Source organism: Antrostomus carolinensis, unplaced genomic scaffold (assembly GCF_000700745.2).
Source record: "Antrostomus carolinensis isolate BGI_N321 unplaced genomic scaffold, ASM70074v2 scaffold433, whole genome shotgun sequence".
NCBI classification, from domain to species: Eukaryota; Metazoa; Chordata; class Aves; order Caprimulgiformes; family Caprimulgidae; genus Antrostomus; species Antrostomus carolinensis.
In genome coordinates, this window is record NW_010305594.1 from 4,509 (window position 1) to 23,996 (window position 19,488).

A 19,488-nucleotide genomic window follows, 5' to 3' on the forward strand; every position below is an offset into this window, starting at 1 on the left:
TGCTGTTTGCTCTCCGTTATTACTTCGTGTAGTTACTGCAGCATTAGTGGTTTTGCCTGCTACTAAAACTGCAGCTGCGTTCCCAAACTACAACAGCATGGCAAAGATTAAGGCAAATCTATCCCTGTTTCTACAGTTAGACCTACAGTTCAGATACAGAAAGCTCTCAAGAGCTGACAGGCTCGTGGCAAATAGAAATTGAAAGAAGGCTGTCACCCTCTGGAGCTTAGTGGCAATGTGATAGTGCGTTTCTTCCCAGTTTGTCAGTTCACCTTAGTGTTGGTGACCCAGGCGCAACTCGGAGGAGATGCCTCAGGGGAAGAAAATAATCACAGCCAGCGATCTTACAGGCAGTTTCAAGAAAGACATACGACATTGCAGTTTTAGCTTCTCAGATGATTTATTCTTTTTCTCTGTAGTAAGATGAATAAACTCTTCCTGAATTAATCTGGGTGACACTTCCTCCTTTTGTTTTCCGTAGATCTTTCAACTTCAGATCTGGAACAAAGCTCAGTCTTCCAAGTGATACTCTTTGGACTAGCTTTTAATCTGTACTGCTCCTGTGCTGGTATATTTAGAAGTATGACACCAAGAATAAAAAAAATGAATACAGCCTGAATTATGAGAATGAGTGCAAGCCTGTTAGGAACCTTTGTAATGAATGTCAGTTTACAAGAGGAGAAAGATGGTGAGTGATATTAGTCAGGGAACACCTAATCCATTTTAAAGCTTTACTTGTTCTTCTGTGATGAGCAGGAAGACAGATAAACACAGGGACTTGTGTTCCTGGTGCTGGACCTGAACTAGCTAAAGATTGATATAAGTGCTTAGTAAAGTCTAAACTTAGTGAAACACTTACTGAAAGTGGTGCCTATTGACTATTTTAGTGGACCTCTTATGATGGAGAAGAGCACAGATCTTAATTTATTGTGTGGTAATGGGTGAAGAACAGTCTTAATCCCATGGTAGTATAAAATTGTGGAAAATGGGAGCTGTGCCTTGTTTTAATAAAGCTTTTAACAGTGGGTTGCCAAAGGAAAAGAGAAACTAATTTGAAACTCAAAGTCTGTGTAACTGGCTTGGATGAGCTGTGTTATAGTCAGATAAAGGCAGTGAGGAAGCCTAACCCTGCCCAACCCTATAATTAGCTAATCAGTGAAGTAGGGGACAATCAAATTAAGGTAAATGCAGATGTAACGAACATTAATACTCTAAATATGTTGCAGTATGTGTCACTTAGCTATGATTACAGTTGTTTCAAACACTCCTTTTTGTTTAAAGTGACCAGATAAATCTTTGAAAATTACTTAATTTTAAGTGGCTACAGGGTGAATAATAACATGAAGTTTGAACCAGAGAGATGATCTGGCTTTTGAGAACAAGAAAAATAGTCAACTGACTGACTGAGACTAGTTGAGTATCAAGAACAAATCTTTTCTCTGGATTCCAGGGGCTTTGGCCTTCGTGCCAACATAAATATGGGTGTCTCTCTAATAGCAGAATTGCATTGGATTAGTTTGTGCTTTTTGGAAATCTATTATATGAAATACATAGTTCTCTTTTATACTTCCTTGTTTTAAGAAAATAAGGAGTTAAATGTTGAACTGGGTGCTCCTTTTTCCTCTGGGTGTTTTGAAGAGAACAGAGGTCTCCTCTTTCTAAAAAAAAAATAAAAAAATAATAATTCTCATGTTTGTAAGTTAGTCAGACCCAGAGTGCTCTAAAAGCTGAGCTGCATTCACTAAAACACTTTGGATGGCTGTGCAGGCCTGAACAGAAAGTTGTAGCTACGTAGCATTAATTTTGGCTGCTTTTAGGCAGTGCTGAAGTTCCTGTTGTTTGCAGTGGGGTCCAGTAAACAACTGGCTTGTGCTCAAGACAGGTGTGGAGAATACCGTCCCTCAGTGAGTGAAGAGGCATCTGGTTAATACTAAGCTCTCTGCCTTTTTCATGGCTTTATCCTCTCTCTTGTCTTGTGCCCTCCTCAATTTCTGCAAGGAAGCTAACTCTTTTACTGAAGGGAATGGATGGCCTCAGTGTTCTGCTAAACACAAACTTTGACAAGTGTAGGGGAAGAAGGGGCAGAGAAGGCAAATATTCAGACAGACACGATGCTACCTGTATCCCTCTCTAAAATTCACATGAAAATTAATTTTTCTCTCATGTTGTCTTTCATCTCTAGTGTGATAATTAAATACACTTTGCATGTTCTGACAAATCTGAAATGCCCTCTGGTACAGACTCGTACAGTTGAAAACCTTTGGTTTTTAAATAAACTGTTCTGAATGTACATGTTAGTGACTTTTCTCAGATGTCTGATACCAAGTTGTCATCTTTAATAATTTCTCTGTGCTCTATCTTTGTTCTTTCAAAGTATTGTTTGTAGCAGGCCCAATTTGTTTCCAGTATGTCTGCATAGCTCAGAGATTTTTTGGGTGCGCTTGTGTCCTTAGAGAACGTGAGTGGTTTCAGTGAAACAACACAGGACCACAAGCATGAAAAAGTTTGAAAAATATTAATAATTATGGCTGTATATGTGCATAGTAAAGTGCATTTCCTGCCAGGAAAAGTTGCTGTTACACAGGCTTTAACAGTGTGAATTAAGAGTTCCCATACTTAATTTTCCTTTTATTTTTAACTTTATTAAGATTACATGATGGAATTCACCTTCTCTCAAGAAAAGCTGCGTATCTTGGACCAGTACCGTTGAAGATACCTTCCAATTGCAACTCCCGAAGCAGGGTCCTCTAACAAATTTGTCAAAAGAACACATACAATGGATCTCAAAGAAAGCTGCCCAAGTGTTAGCATTCCCAGCTCTGATGAACACAGAGAGAAGAAAAAAAGATTTACTGTAAGTATGTAAGAATGTGAGCACTGTGGGCAAATACAGAGGCTGTTAGTGCCTAGAAGTGCTACTTTTTTTTTTTTTTATTTTTACTAGTAAGCTTGGTATTATTTTCAACAGGTTTATGGAAATGTGTTCACTTGCGCTTGTGGGTACTGGTCATAGTCCAGTGTGAGAAGTTGTGAACATTTTACTGTGTTTAATTGTGTTGCTTTCTGCAAAAATAATTTGGCTTTACAAATTTCTGGTATTTTTACCCCCCAAATGGCAGCATTTTCTCATATAAAATACATATGTCCAAATGCGGGGATAACATTTTGGTACCAAATCAGATTAAGATTTGGCATTCTGTATGATTTTTCAGGAAAACATTTCTTTTGTAAAGAAGTGACTTGTGGTTTTGGTGGGGTTTTTATTTATCTTTTTAATGGCCATTTTTTTCATCGATATTCTATTATACATTTATAATTTTTTGTGTTAAAAAAAAAAAAAATTGAAATACCTTTTTTCTGTCTTCCTTCCTTCCTGTTTTCTGATTCTAATGGCTATGAGTTTTTTCCTATCCTGTTCCCATTTCCACTCCTAGTCGTTCTCCTCCCTCTTCCTTTTTTGGCCTCCCAGTTTGACTTGCTTTCTGGAAGTAAAGTCTCCCCATTCTGTGGGGAAACTTTGCATTGCATACAAAAAAAATAAAAGTAGTATGATACGGATTTTTGGTTAGCTTACATGTATGTGAGGATATAATGACAGCATCATAATACTTCCTTTAAAAAAATCAAACTATTTCATTGCTCTTGTGCAACTTCCTCTATTTTTTTTTTTTTTTTTAATGACTTAGTCACCCTTCAGATGTGGAATGCAAACACCCTTAGACTGAATTGCTGTCTGAAGAATACAATAAACCAAAGATTTATTTTGAGTTATGTATCTGTCTGTCTTTCCTCTTCATCTCCTTTCCTCAGAGAATAATGCTATTTGATTCTACAAGTGTATTCAAGATGTAATTTGGGGAAGGAGCATGCTGGTAAAGGGAACAAGTGAAAAGAGAACTTTACTAATACTTTAAACTGCATGTGAAACTCAAAAGAGCAGGAAAAACCTCATGAAAGTCTAAACTTGAGCAAAGCAGATTTGTTTTATTGCATCGGTGCTGGCAGTCCTGCTGTTAAAATGTGCCAGTGTGGTACGTTTGTGGTGCATACTGGCGTTGTGATTTCCAGGCCATTTTGGCTAAAGATCTGTGTGACAACATTAGCAACTTAAAGGCGCTTTCTTTGGGTGTGCCCTTGAGAAAGCTGTACAGGCAAGAGTAAAAAACGTCAGAAGTTGGGATTTAAGGCAGGGGGGGAGGGAATCCAACCCAGCCTGCACTGTGTGGAGGTACACTTTGTTTTGGTGGCTTCTGCTTCCTGCATCAGTTAGCAGCTTGACAAGAACTGCTTTTCACAACCAAGATTTTGAGTATTATTGCATATATTTTAGGATTTGATAGCAGAAGTGAGGGTCATACTAAACTTCCTGGTAGGACCTGTGAATTCCAGCATGTGTCTGTCAGTGCTTTTACTGTGTCTCCTGTTTTGTAGCTTTGTATACCAAATTCTCCGTAGATATCGTGTGTTCTTACCGTTCAGTGCTTCCATAACTGTTGAACTTGCAGCTTCTACTTGGTTGGATATGCAAGTGCTTTGGTGGTGGTGTGAACTGAATGACCTTGTATGGGGTATGTTTTTAATGCTGTTTCATGTAAAAAATTTTGACTGTGTCATTGTTCTACAGCTAACTACTCCAAGAACAAAACTGTTTTAATTCTGAGGTTGACAAGGAGGTGAATACCATCTTGTATTTGAAGTTATGCTTGCCCGGGCACTTTGCAGTCTGTGCGTTTTGCCCTGCTAATTTAAGAAGTTGTCCATTTCCTGCTGCTTAAGCTTGTTCGCGTTGACCTGCCATGCAGTCATGAGGAGTGAAGATGATGTGTGTTTGAGCATTATTTGCAGGACTTGATTGTTGTATAAGGTACCTAGTCCATGAGGACAGCACTTAAGTCTTTGCAGCTGAAGCTTTTGCTGTTTTCAGTCTAGGGAGGCTCTAGAAGGTGTGTAGCTAGGTTTTATGCTGATACTGAAAGCTAGTTTTCTAAGTAGAGCCTTATCACTATCCAACTGGATGCTTTTATCCAGCCTCCTGTGTTGCCCAGGGAAGACTGCGAGCAGCTGATGTGAGCAGTTAACATAGCATGGGTGCAGGTCTCAAGCTAAGGAACTGATGGTGATGGCTGCCACTTCCACTGAGGGAGTTAAAGAGAGGTGTGAGCTGCTGTTGCAGGACAGAAGGGACACCGGGGCATTGGTCCAGGTTTCTACGTCAGGAATTAGCAGCATTCCGCACTCATTTCCTTTGTGTGCCCAACCTCTCCCCTGAAGGAACAGCCAAGCTCCTTCAAGCACAAGGAGGTGGAGAAGGGAGGTCAGCTAGTTGCACAAGAGACAGGAGAAGCCTGCTGGACACTCAGCTGTCAACCAGATTTAGGAAGCCAGGGACTGACAATCTGTCTAGTTACTGGAGTCCTCTGCTGCCGTGGGATTTGAATGGCCAGAACTGTGCAGCGGGTTCCCACTATGTCTGCCTTGGTCCCAGTGCTGTGTAGGAGGTAACCTGTGCTGTGTTTCAGCCACAGCAGCATTTTCCTCTCCTTGAACAATTGTCATCTGCCAGGATCCCGACTATAATGTATATTCAGGATGACAGCTGTAAGAAATATATAGCTCAAACAGTATGTTTACAAAATACATTTAACAGCCTGCACTTATTTCCACTACAGGATTAAACCTGGGAGGTTTTACTGAACTTTACTGTTGGCAATAACTTTATCTTTGTTACTACAGGTTTACAAAGTGTTGGTCTCGGTTGGCAGAAATGAATGGTTTGTCTTCAGACGGTATGCAGAGTTCGATAAACTCTACAACACGGTAAGTAAAAGGCGAGCTATGAAATCATGCCAGAATAGCACGGAGTAACACTTGCCTGCAGTGTTATGGTTTGAGTCAATATTCAATAACTGTAGGAGCCTGTTTAAAGAAAAATGACAAGATGGGGTTTTTAAACTTCAGTTTGTTTGAATTTTAAACTGAAAATCAACCCATTTGTCTTTTAGTTGTTGATTGAGTTCCTAGTGTGGTGAGAGAAACTTCCAATTTACTGATTGTCATAATATCTGAAATGTACATTTATTTGTGATGGTAAAAATCACTGCGAAACTTAAAACATCTAGATAGTTAAATTTCTTTTAAAATAAGTGTTTTACTTTGAAGTACTGAAAGCAAATCCTTTTTTCTTAATATAAACTTTCCGGTAAGTCAGTCATGGCAATTGCTACCTGCAGTTTCATAGCCAAATTTTTTGAGAGTGGGCCAGATAAAATAGGCTTCCTGAGCAACTAAGTATGGATTTCTAGGGTTCATTCCTAGAAGATGATTTGGCCCTCTTGCATAGTGAGCAAGCAAGGCAAATACTTGCTCAGATGTGCAGTCTGTTTTATGTGTCCTTTGGCCATACTTATCTCCATTTCTCCGTGTTTAAAGCCCAGAGTTTTTGCTTTAACAAAAGAATTAAAATTCCTCTGTGGTTCTCTCTGTGGCAAGAAAAGGTTACGAGCTGTTTCTCTGTGCCTCCATCTCCCTTCCATTGCCCCTATGGGAAGCAGTCAGGCTTTTCTCCCTTCTGCCTCGCTGTACATGGATTTATTTATATGTGACAGTGGTATACAAATGCAGGCAGTGAGTTTGGAGCTTTCTTAAAAGGGCTGAGCTAAAGTCAGCCTGGATGCACAATGCTGTGCTTTGCCTGCATCTTGGGATGGACTTGATGTGAAAACAAAGTATCCTTTTTTGATACCTGCAGAGTGAGTGTTGGTGATCGATCCTGTTCCCTTGCCACATGCTATTCAGATTAGCATTGCTCTGCTGAAGTTTGTTCAGCACTGGTCTTTCTAATGTGTGTAGAGGTGGAGGTCCTGGGGAACCATAACCAGGAGGACGTTTAGTCCAGTTCCTGTTCAGTGTAATTCATATAGTGCAGTACCTGAAAAAGAACGTGTGTCACTAACTGGAAGAGATACTGGTGTTTCTAAGGAAAGAAGAATTGTCAGCTACTGTATTAGGAAACTGCTTCCTTCAAAAGGATGAGAATAAGATTCCTCTTCCTGAAACACTTGAAGGTGAAGCAAATGTAACCAAGACTTGGCTCATGTGAGGGGTTTTTTTGATAAATTCAGTGCTGTTGTATATGATCTTCTGTCTGTCAAGTGTAGAATATGATCAAATTATCAAATGTGGTATCATAAAATAGACTTCATCTGTTTACAGTTTGGACTTAGGGGTAGACAGCCTGTGGTTTCTGAAGCTTTAAGAATGTTGTTTGGGCAAAACTCAGAGGCCTGTATCTTCAACCCATCTTAAACCTCATGCATACATCCCTATGTAAGCAGGCAAGAAAAAAACAAACCCAAGAGAGATTTTGGTGTAGGAAGGAAGTGAAGAGGAGAATAAAGTCAACACTGAAATTCTAGCCTACTTTTTAAATCTGAGGCAAGTGGAAAATCATTCTGCCAATATTGCCACAAGATGGCTGCAATAGTCCATAGCTTTTCAAAGTGCGATAGCCTTTGAATTTATAAGGGTGTAACTGGTGCAACCAAGCTGAGTACATGTTGTTTTGGGTTTGTTGGGTGGTTTTTTTGTTCCCTAAGTGTGTGAGTAGAGAAGATGGCAGAGAGGAGCAGAATTACTAACAGTCAGATGTTCAAACTGTTTGTCAGAAAGCAAACAAAATGCAATTATTTCTAGGTACTTTGATATCCGAGCACAATCCAATTGTATATGTTTTGTTTTCAGCTAAAGAAGCAATTTCCCACTATGAACCTGAAGATCCCAGCTAAAAGAATATTTGGAGATAATTTTGATCCTGGTAAGTTGTCACCTCATTACTCATTTTGTCAGTTTCTTTGTATGAAAATTGATCTGTTCCAGCCTACAAGAAGCTATCTTAGATGAGTTTTACACCACTCCTCAAAACAATGACTAAATCAAAGTTTAGTCATGCTTCAGACAAGAACAGGAACTAGCGTAGGTAGGTATTCTACCTTGTGATCTTGAACAAAATTGTTGCTTAGTGGCCCAGTGCCTCTCTTGTTCTGAAAGCTATAGCTCTTCCCAACCCTCCCGTATTCAGGATTGTGAGAGAATCTGGACTGTCAGGTATAATCTCTCTTCTGTCAAACCAAAAGCCAAAACCCAGACTCTTACGTGAATTTTTTTTTTCTCCTCTGAAAAATTAAATAATGTCTTCTGTCAAACCAAAAACCAAAACCCAGACTCTTACATGAATTTTTTTTTTTTTTCTCCTCTGAAAAATTAAATAACTATTTTCTTGTACAGGTTAGATGAAAATGAACCTCTTCCTCTTGTTCCACTTACAGAAGCCTGTCTGATACGAACATAATGTGATTCAGTGAGCAGTGATAGGTCCCAATTAAGCTTGCTCTGTCCACATCAAAATACTAATGAAAAATCACTTGTAAAGTACATTGAATTAACTGAGGTGGCACCACTGATGAACAAATAAAAAGGCAAATAGGAGCCCAGGCCTTTGCTCTGTGTTTTTATACCCTTCACTCAGGCCATTTTTACTTAAGGGTTTTCCTGATGGTCACTGGGAACCTCCCACCTTCCTCTGGCTTGCTAATGTGACCAGATTGTTTAGTTTCAGCCCCTTCTGCACCTGTTACAATTGTGTCATTTTCTCCTTTGCTGAAGAACAAATGGATCCAAAGATGTTGAACTTCTTGGGATGTATTGTTTGGGGTTTTTGAGAGTTATTTCGAACAAATTAATTTTTGGCAGTGAGAGTTAATCATCTAGACCTGACATGAAACTCCCTTTTGTTTTTTATTAAAATAATCAAATGCAAGTATCCAGGCTCTGATGTCCTCTTCTGATGAAGATGTAAATGATTGCCAAAAGTTCTACATGTATTATGTCTACAGGGACTTCTTGTTTTGGTTTGGTTTCTTTCCTTTTCTCTGACTGTGGAGTTTTCAGAGCTGGCTGAAGACCTAGTAATGTGATACAGTCTGATCTGCTGTAGAGCCAAGTGTACAAGTGGATTTCTGGGAGTCAGGAAACTGGATTTTAAATGGCGGGGGGAAACAACTCTAAAACTTTATTAAAACTCTATATGTAAAACAAAGTCCCCAGACTTGTGTTAAATTTCCGTGAACTGTCCTGAAATCCTTGAAGCGTGCAAAACTGAAGTAGTTCGCAAGGTGCTTCTTGCTGGGGGCAGGGCGCAGATGGAGCCGTGATGCTCATTTAAATAATGCTTTATCTTAACACTGGTTTATTGAAGCTTTGGTGTAATGTTTCTGCTGGCCTCTGAAATAAGTCACATACTTTACAAATGGTGAAAAGGTATTTTACTTCTGTTAATCCATGCGTGGGTATGCAGCGTTGTACTGTTGCATTGGGGTCATAAGTGCAGTAGAGTGAAACTTCTGTATCCCTTTTACTGAATTCTACCAGAAAAATACTGTCATAACGTACGTTATCATCTAAACACTCCAGTTTTATTGTCACTTAAGTTATTTCAAAATTAATCTTGTTTTAACTTCAAAAATGAAGCAGAGGGAAATCATAGAAACCAGTCAGAATTACAGAACTAGAAAATTACAGAATACATTTGAGCTCATGTGATGCAGGTGTTTTATCGTCAACAACATGGATAGCTGTGTAGGCTTAGCGTGGCTGATTGCGTTGTACATCCACCGTACTGAAACTGCTGATGTTGGTGACTCCTGTAACATCTTTATGCAGGTTTACCTTCCTGTTTGATGTCAATAGTTTGAGATTACTAAATACCCTAATGGGGGCTTAGGGATTACATCCCTGAAACAATATGAACATTTTTCTTAACATTTGAAATACAGCTTTTAATTGAAATTTAATTTTAATTTAAAATTTTAATAGTTGTCAGTAATCTATATCTGACAGAAATCATTATTGGAACACCTTCAAAGTTAATACACAAGTTAAATATTCTTTTTCCATACAAATTATTGTTGATATGAGTAATGAAAGACAAGATTATTCTGTTTTATGCTTTATTTAATGTTAGAGCTCTTTTTCTGTTTCAAGTCACTTGTGTATCTTTCAGAATCACTAAAGAAAAGTTACGTGTTTTAAGCTTTGGATGAGGGTGGAGATTCTGAAGTGGGGTGTTTTGGTTTTGGTTTTTTTTACATTAGAGTTGATGTCCAAAACAGAAAATAAAGTATTTTGTTTAGTTATCTTTAGTGGTTACATCTGAGTGCCTGCTGGCCGGATGAATTGTGCAACTTTCCCACTGCCATACGTATATTGCAGAAATATGCTGCTTGGTGGGACTGTTCATGAAAACTTGTGCAACTGATGTCAGGTTTTGCCTATGGCTTTTTTCTGAGTGGAATCAGGTCCTGAGGGGCTTCGTTGCACAGGTTGGCCTACTGTGGTTGCACGCTGTTCTTGAAGCGCTTCAGTGCGCGCTTAATCCACCCGGCTTTCTGTATTTTCGGGTAGTGTGGTAAAGAAAGTGAAATTTGTTTTCTCAGCTCACTTTAATGTTTTAAGCTTGTGATTTTCATACACAGAACCAGTTGTGAACCAATATCTTTTTAACTGCTGTTCAAGTCCTAAAAAAACTAAATTTGAAAATAAGTCTTTTTCACAAGCTGACTGATCATTCTGATAAATCCACCTTTTTTTTTTTTCAGATTTCATTAAACAGAGAAGAGCAGGACTGAATGAATTCATTCAGAATTTAGTTAGACAGCCAGAGCTATGCAACCAGTAAGTAGTTTCATTTCTATTTTATAAGGACTAATTAAGACATGAGATACCAAACATAAAACTGCAAATTAAGTAATTTTAACCAGAAAATGTATTCTGCCTGTTTAGTGCTCTTAAGTATGTTAAATAAATTTTAATATGGCCATTCATTCCTTCAGGAAAGATCTACAGATTGATGAACAGTATAAAGATGTCTTTTTTTTTCTGGAAACTGATCTACAAATAAACTTGCAGGCAATTAACTGATTTTAGTTCAAGAAGTGCAGATTCCAGCGTAAACTCTGTTGTAAGACAGGTGTTTGCTTTGCTGATAGCTTTACTGTTTGAAAACTCTGCTGTCACTTGCTACTACGTTGTCTTTCTGGGAGTAAGTCACTGCCTGCTTCCTTGTCTTAGAGAAGTTCATGTATCTCCTCCCGAACTTGTTGTAAGCCTGTTAGCAGACTAGCTTCATCAACTTGCTTAGGTGGCTTGGGATAACCAAGCTGACCTGCCTAAAGCAAATGAAAAAGCGTGCACATAAACTCATCTGTCAGAACGGCAGGTATGTTAGCCTCCATCAGTGGGACGGCGATGAATGAGAGATGGTGATGTGCTAGAGTCAGCTCCAGTAAATCTGGAGGATAGAGCTTCTGTATGTGAACCAGTCTGGGGTTAAAATGTATTTTTCTTTCAGTTTAAATCTATACCTAATCAGTTTAAACTAAATCCATTCTATGTTACTTGAACTAGTAAAATGGTAAAGCTCTGTTTGGCTTCAGTGTTGAGTAAATGTCTTCAATACACGTTTTGTTTAATTAACCTATCTGTACAACCTCTGAAACTGACAGTTTCCCACAGGAAAAAAAATCTCTAACAGAATATTGCTGAAGTTTGCAGTGTGCAGTCAGATTTTTTTTTTTTCCTCTCCCAACAAATGAACTATTTCATGTCCTATTGACCTGAAATATGTGCTTCCTTTCTTTTTTGGAAAAAAATAGTGTTTTATGTATACTTCCTTGTGATAAGTGGAAAAAAATTCTTTACGGTGGAATAGTTTTCCATGAGAACAGATACTGTGAGGTTTGTGGTCGTAGTTGTGTTCTTCTTTGGGAGAGAATAGAAAGCACTTTAACATAACTAATTATTGAAAGCTAATCTGTTTTGTTACATTAGGGAAGGACACTGGTTTTATTTAGCATAGTCCCCTCCCCTGTTTCGTTGTCAGTATGTCCATGTACAAAATATTTTCTTTCAAAACGTACTGTATTTTTTTCTCCAAAGGTAAAATGATACTTTTCTTTTTTTTTTATGCACATCACAAAATTGTGTGCATTAAAAAAAAAAAGCCAAACCTCAAATCCACTTAAATCCTTCTTAAATTTTTGTGAGCTTTTCAAATTGTTTTACACTCAAATGCATCTGCAGCTGAATTTGTGTTCTTTAACATGACAGTTAGCCTGTCTGATGCGTTAAAACTAACTTAAACCAGTATTAAGAAATACGAATTATAAAATGTTTTGGTGCCATTGAAAGTGTGTTAAATATAAAGCTTATTAGGCATAGTTCTACAATAAAAACAAAATAGAGACTGAAGTTTGTCTTGTGCTGTTCTCCTCCTACCCACCCTTAAAGTTATAGTGGTTTGTGTGGGAGAAAAATCAAGCCTTTAATTCACAATTCAGTTGAAAAGCATTCAGGTTTTTTAGTAATTTCTGTGTTGTTTTTATTTTAATGACTGCAAGGTACTTTGTTTCTTTGCAGTGAGCTTTTACTTTTTGCAGTGCTCCATTGCAACAAGTCATATTAATAATTACATAATCTGTCACCTTTTCTATGTGCCACTGAGTGTTATTAGTGAAGAAATACCAAAACTTTATGACCTTGGTTTTGGTTTTTTAGGAAAACCTGCTGGAAACTACTCAAGGAATACGTGGTGACTGAGTCTTCACAGATAGTCCACATCCCTGCTTTCTTAGACTGTTTCGCTTTAATGTGCTAATTAAATTTGGTATTAGGTAAAATAACTTATTTAAAGTTAGTAATATACAAGGAAGACTTAGAAGGTTATGCATTTGCACAGAACTTTAAGGAAGTCCACCTTCCACTACATTTTTTAAGCATTAAAATCAATATCAGGATGTCATATTTTTAAAACCTAGGAAAACTTTTTCACTGAAAGCATAAGGGTGGTTCATGACAATATCCTCGTTCCTGGAAGGGAAGGCACCTGAACACCTGAATTAAAAACCAAAAAAGTCAGATTCAGTGTGTCCAAGGTGGTAATATTTACATTGTTCTCAGAAACATGCAGCACTGTGTTCTCCCCCCACTCCTCTCCCCCCCTTCAGGGGACTTTGTTCTTGGATCTAACATGTTTGCTGAATATTGTATCAGAGCCAAACTTTTCTGCTCAATAATAAACCCAACAAAAACCTAAAGTGTGTTAGAGTGAGTAGAGAGACCCTGTAACAGTTGAGAAGGATTTTCCTGCCACCACTGTCAGTGGAATATGGGGTGAGATGGATCATTGGCTTAGGCCGAATGGGGAAGTAGGTGGAGTAGCTTCAAGCTGCACCTAGTGAGCTAACTGTGTTTGATAGGGAGCTTGCCCTCATGGATGGAATGCAGATGTAAAGAAGAATGTCAGAAGGGTTAGAGACCTGATAATGTATCCCCCTTGCTGACTCAATAGGAGCTGGGAATTCACTTGTGAGCACTGTGAGGCCCTCTAAATCACTGAGCAACTATTCAAACTGGGCTGCTCACCCCCTCAGATGTAGGTCTTCACTGAAAAAGTAATGCATTTGTCTATCGGAACATGTCCGAAGAAGGTCTGTTTGAATCCAGATGTGGAATAGAAGATGCATTAAAGATGTAACATAGTTATTTTTAAATAGTCCAAAGTAGCTCCTTAATGAAAATGAGCTATTTGAATAACACTTGAAGAAATTGAGGATAATAGTACCCTGCAACCTCTATGGGGAAATGAGTTATCAGTTCTTTAAGTGAGAAGCAGGGCTCTGCATTTGTTTACTAGAAGAAAATCAGAGTGACTAGATTTTTCTGGTTTCAAAGTCTGATGAGTAGAAAAATGATCTTCTCAAATCTCTGAAATTTATGTAAGATTTCTTCCTTGATAAGCAGATTGCCTTTCAGTGAACTGAAGGAACTTGAAAGATTCAAATCATCTCCAAGTGGTGTATGGCTTAAAGGTGATACTCATTTGTTTAGCAATTAGATGTGCCTCACTTGTATTACGTTATTCTTCACTCCTTCACTGTGCTGTGATTAAAAAACAAGTTACGTTGTTTTGAACTGACTGCTGGGTAAGCCTTGCTTCCTGGGAGTGAGTTCTCAGAATTCTCTTACTTTCCTTCCTTTTTCCCAGCCCTCCTCCCTCAGCCCCTACCAAGACAGAAGCTAGAAAGCAATGCTGAAGTTAAAATGTGTTGTCTAGGTACTGTGGGAAGCTTTTAGACTCTCTTGCCAGTTCCTGAAGGATAGTGTTTGTGTCCTGTAGCTGACTGGAAGGATTTCTTACGCTGTCTTGCTGGTGCCCATCTAGAATGCACTCTGAATACAGAACCCACCATCTTCCACTTTCGAGCAAATGGGAACAGGAACATTACTATCATGTACCTCTTGGGACATGCATTTCTTTGGAATATAGACTACGTATTTCCTTCTGTATCATGTTGGAATTTTTCATTCATTTTGGAAAACTAAAAATGGTTTTAAAGTTTTTCAAAAGAAAGTTGATTTCCTGGTGGTTGCTAGCCAGTTAGAACTCATACTTTGCATAGTGTTCTTCCTTCTAATAGTTACCTTTTAATGCAGTTCTGCAGAGCATTGCCTTATGACGTCTTCACATACATATACTTTGTCAGTTTTGTGCAAGTGGAAAACTTTCTGGAATGTATGTAACACATTCAGCAGTTTAATTATGTTGTTATAAAAGTATTTATTGTATGTAGTCCTTAATTACCAGAACTTAAATATAAAAATTTGTGATTAATAACTTCTCTGTATGCTGCTGTTTAATCCTATGTTTCCTATGGTTATGGCTGAAAATAATGCAGATTATTGGTGTGCTAATGAAGTTAACTGTGTTTCTAGCCCAGATGTCAGAGCATTTCTTCAGATGGATAACCCAAAACACCAGTCGGATCCGTCTGAAGATGAAGATGAAAGGAGCAGTCGGAAGGTAATAAAACAGAAGTAGAACAGCCTTCTAAATTTTAGCTACTTTAGGGCAATTTTAGGTATATTATTCACTGAAAATTACTGGTTGGTTTTGCAATAAATCCCCTCCATGCCCTTTTAAACAAATATGTTCCACTGTGGGCTGTAAGATACTCTTCTGTCAGATGTTAACTGCAGAGAAGGATAAAAGCAATTGCTAGCTTTGTCTTGCTTCTTTCCCACTTGCTATATGGGTTAAAGAAACACAGTTTTAGTCATAGCTTAGCTGTCACCGTTTTTGCAGTCTCTTCTTACTCAGAACATCTTGCAAGGAGCTGGGGAGACTGAATGTTTAATTGTCTTTTTTGTTTGCTTGTGTGTTGGTTTTTTTTTTAATAGGGGGAGAAATAGAATTCTCTTGAGGAGGGGAAAAATGCAGTCTTTCTAAAAGTCACTGAGGAGCAAGGATGGATTTTATTTCATTTCACATATAACACTGTGTGAGGTCTGAAGCCTCTTTTGTCACAAAGCCACTACATAGCTAGATGGATTCTCTGAAAATTAATTTACAGCCTCCAGAAACAGTGCTGTTAGAAAAAAGGAGTATTTCTAGGAAGGCAGAAGTGACATATTTAAGCTTGTTTTCTCTTTGGCTTGCTTCTTGGCATACAGATATGATCTTAGTACCTCTCTTCTTATTCAGCCCATGTTAAAGATGTAAGAGTTGGCATTTTGGTTTGTATGTGATCCACAGCAGATTTAGTGTTTTCTGAAAGTTTCACTTCCAAAGATGCCAGTCTTTGCTGCCTTTTTCTTTTTTTTTTTTTTTCTTAAAGTGCTTGACAGCACTGTGAGCATGCAGCAAAGTTCTAATTTCAAATACCAGTTTCCTCCTCTTTTTAAAGGTATTTTAAGTAATGTGGAATGATCTGAACCTTCTGTGGAAAGTTAGTGGTGTGTCATGCCACAACAGATTCCAAAAAAGGAAGAGAGCTAATGCATAGTGGCCCGGATCATACTTTTTGATAGAAAATTTACCCTCTCATAGTTACTATAAGTGATGAAGCTGAAGAATAAGGAACATAAACAAACCTTTAAGAAAAGAAAAATCTTAACTTAGTAGCTTTTATAGAACCATCCAGTACCATCATGTAATTGGCTCTTATTAATGAATAGTGGCAGCCAGCCCTGCTGTCAGGGCATTCGCTGTTTCTGTAGGAGGACGGGTTTTGTGATGCTCGCTGGCCTGTCCCCAGGTAACTTGTATTTGAATGCAGTTTATCCTTCTCTGAAAAAATCCAAAGCCACAATGAAGGTACAAATACTGTTTTTTTAAATCAAAAACAAAGTGGAGAAAATTACCTAAATGACAGTAGCTTCCTCCTCTCCCTGTAATTTACAAATTGTATCTGGGTGTGTGGTAAGAGTCATGCCATTCCTGGAATTGAGTTAGTTAACCTTTAATGTCAGAATAGAAAAGGTTGGTAATGTTTTTCTTGAGGCAGGGGGAACGTTCACTTTTGGTTTTTTAAAAGCACTGTGTCTTTCCTTAATAAACAGTGTAGGTTTAAAATTATTTTATTGGTAAGATCTTGGAAAATTTAGAATAAAAGATAGAAAATGTACTCCTAGGGCAAATACAGAAAGGGTTAAGTTCTGTATGAGGAACAAGTTGTTTGTTGAAACACTCTTAATTTTTTGTTCCTTATTTTGTCCTCTGTGTCTGGACACAATTATTTTATTACTGTCATTATTGAATATGTTGTGTGTAGAAATAATTTGTCATAAGGTGATGATGGGCAGAAATTTCAACTTGGGAAGTTCCTAATTTGGATGTTAGATCTCTTTAAAAACTTAACGTAACAATTCTGAAGGTATGGATTGAGCAAATTAGTATTTTGAAAGTAATACTAGTTGAAATATAAGATAGAATTAAAAAAAAAAAAAAAATAAACCCCCCCACCCCCTTTTGTCTCTCTCAACAGTTAAACTCTACCTCACAGAATATCAACTTGGGACCATCTGGAAATCCTCAGTAAGTTTCATTTAATCTGAATTAAAATATAATTCAATTTAATCTAAAATTTTTATGTTAATGAAATTTTATTAAAATTCATTTTGAAACCTGAGAAATTAGACTGAGTGTAATTGTTAACAGTATGAAAAGTTATTTGGATATATGCCTTTATTTGTTGTTTTGCACTGCTTGGGAGAAAGCAAAACATTGAATCTAAAAGATTCTTTCCCTTTCAACTTCAGATTTTGTTAGTCTGCTATAGCAAAGATCACCTCTCTGTTTTGGGAGTGGTTGCACAACTGTTAAGAATGTGAACAGTTTCGGAAAACAAGATTGTTTTAATGCATGGCAAAGGAGCAGCTTGCCTTGTTGATACTACAAAGCTGGTTACTGTGGTCATAACTTGCTTCTCCGGTGTCTTCTGTAGAGTTTTTCTGTTCTCAGTTCTGTGTGAATTTGTGCTTTTCTCGTGTAGGAAATGACTGCTCTTTTGGTTTTGCTTTCCTCTCAGATTTGTTCTGGTCTAACAGGAGGAAATGCTTAATAGATTACAGTAAGAAATGAAATTTAAGAGTACTTCCCTTCAGAGGCAATAAATTGAGAGGTGTATAGTGATGTAACTGTTGTTTAGGAATTTTAAAACGTGGATAATTGTTTTGCTGACAAAAATGTCTCTGCGTTGTATTTGGGGAAAAAGTGAGGGAATTCTGGGAAATAGCTGAAAGGATTGGTGATGTGGGAAGTGAAAGAACAGTGAGTTCATATGTACACACACAGAAGAGGAAGGTGTTAGGGCCTCCCTCCTCTTACTGTAATTTAAAATGAGAGAGGAAAGGATGGAGGGAATAATGGGATAAGCAAAGAAGGAATAGACTTGGTCATTCCTTCCTTCACTCATGTAAACTTGAGAATCTGTTTGGCTTTCTGGAAATGAGAAATAAGCTCCAGGAAAAGTCATGGGGAAATGGAGACTTAAATATCACAGGAATCTAGACTATGGAGTCTGCTTCTCCTTTACATCTTAAACTTACAAAAGAAAATAAACTCAGAGGATGCAACTAGAACACTTTCCCTGGAGGAAAATGGAATTGCAAAATGAAGAGGAAAGTCTGCAGCAGTCTAGGTGTTGGGTAGAATGAAGGATAAAGAAGGGTACTAACAGACTTCTTCTCACGTTACAACTCAAGTGCTATGCTAGACTGCTGCACAGCTATAAAGCTTGTAATTTCTACTCAGATGACCTGTCTCCTTCCTAAATATCTTTCAGTGCTAAACCAACAGACTTTGATTTCCTGAAAGTTATTGGGAAAGGCAGCTTTGGCAAGGTGAGCTTTCTTATTACTGCATATTATCCTGGTGCAAGGATGCTGGCTGGTGTTCTGTGCGTAGTGACTGTTGGCTTGGCTTGGCCAGAGGTTTTGGACGTGCTGTCAGTCTAGGGTGGTGTATAAACTGTCATATTGGATCCCTGTTGCTGCTTCTTCATAGCCCTGCCATTTTTAACCTGGTGTGGCAATTGGCTGCCTCGATCACTTGTTTGGAGTAACAAAAGGGAGTGTTTCCCTTTCTTGTTAAGAGCAGTAGGGATCCTCTGTTTCCCCAGAGAGGAAGGGAGGTTCCCCTATCCTTATGCAGCAACTGGAGTAAAAATCATGCATTTCTCTTTGTTGGCATGGGCTGTTTTGTCAAACCTCTAATGCTATGGAGCAGTGTGAGCAACACCCCATTGAAAAGTGACTTAAATATTGATATTCTACAAAGATGCAACAGAATATCCCTCTTGAAATCTGTGCTTTTTGGGTTACTTTTCAAGTTGTTGTTTTCTGTTAAATTATCTTTAAAACTTACAAAACCAGCTGAAATTGATCTCGATTGATTTTCAGCAGGCCCTGGAAAATAAATGTTGTAATTCAGTTTTCATATCCCTATCATGACAGATTTTATTGAACTGTAAGCTCACTCTGTTGGTGATTATATTGCTGATTGACTATATTAAAAGCAAAGAACCTTTATTGTGAAAAAATAGCACAAATACTTTCCAGTTATGCTGAAATTGTGAAAATATTGCTAATAGAATGTGAACTGCAGCAATCACATTTCTTCATTTGTTTTGATTTTCACAGGTTCTTCTTGCAAAACGAAAACTGGATGGGAAATACTATGCTGTTAAAGTGCTACAGAAAAAAATAGTTCTTAATAGGAAAGAGGTGAAGAGAAATTTTCCTTTTCCCCACTCAAGTCCCTTGCTTTTCCCCTTAATTACATAAATCATTCTTGTTTACTTACTGATCTTTTACTTCCTTACAGCAAAAACATATTATGGCTGAACGTAATGTGCTTTTGAAAAATGTGAAACACCCATTTTTGGTTGGATTACATTACTCATTCCAAACAACGGAAAAGCTTTACTTTGTCCTGGATTTTGTTAATGGAGGAGAGGTATGCAGTGACTGTGTTTGAATTTGAGTCTCTCTATTTTGCTCATTCTAGGTGGGAGGAACAAAATGATTCTTCACAATAGGCTGTGGTCACTATTCTCCCAATTTTGAAAAGTCTATTATTTGCTGTTCCTACAGACT

The 19,488-nt window shown here is 37.9% G+C and overlaps 1 protein-coding gene across 1 annotated transcript; it reads left to right on the top strand.

Annotated features, from left to right (window-relative positions):
- Positions 1-2,642: 2,642 nt before the first annotated feature.
- LOC104522495 (serine/threonine-protein kinase Sgk3) lies at positions 2,643-19,348 on the top strand (the record flags this gene model as incomplete). Its single annotated transcript, XM_010164812.2, has 9 exons — positions 2,643-2,854; positions 5,734-5,817; positions 7,741-7,813; positions 10,653-10,728; positions 14,827-14,914; positions 16,878-16,927; positions 18,177-18,234; positions 19,033-19,116; positions 19,217-19,348. Coding segments are annotated over exons 1-9 (723 nt in total), but the record flags the coding sequence as incomplete, so codon positions are not given.
- Positions 19,349-19,488: the final 140 nt, after the last annotated feature.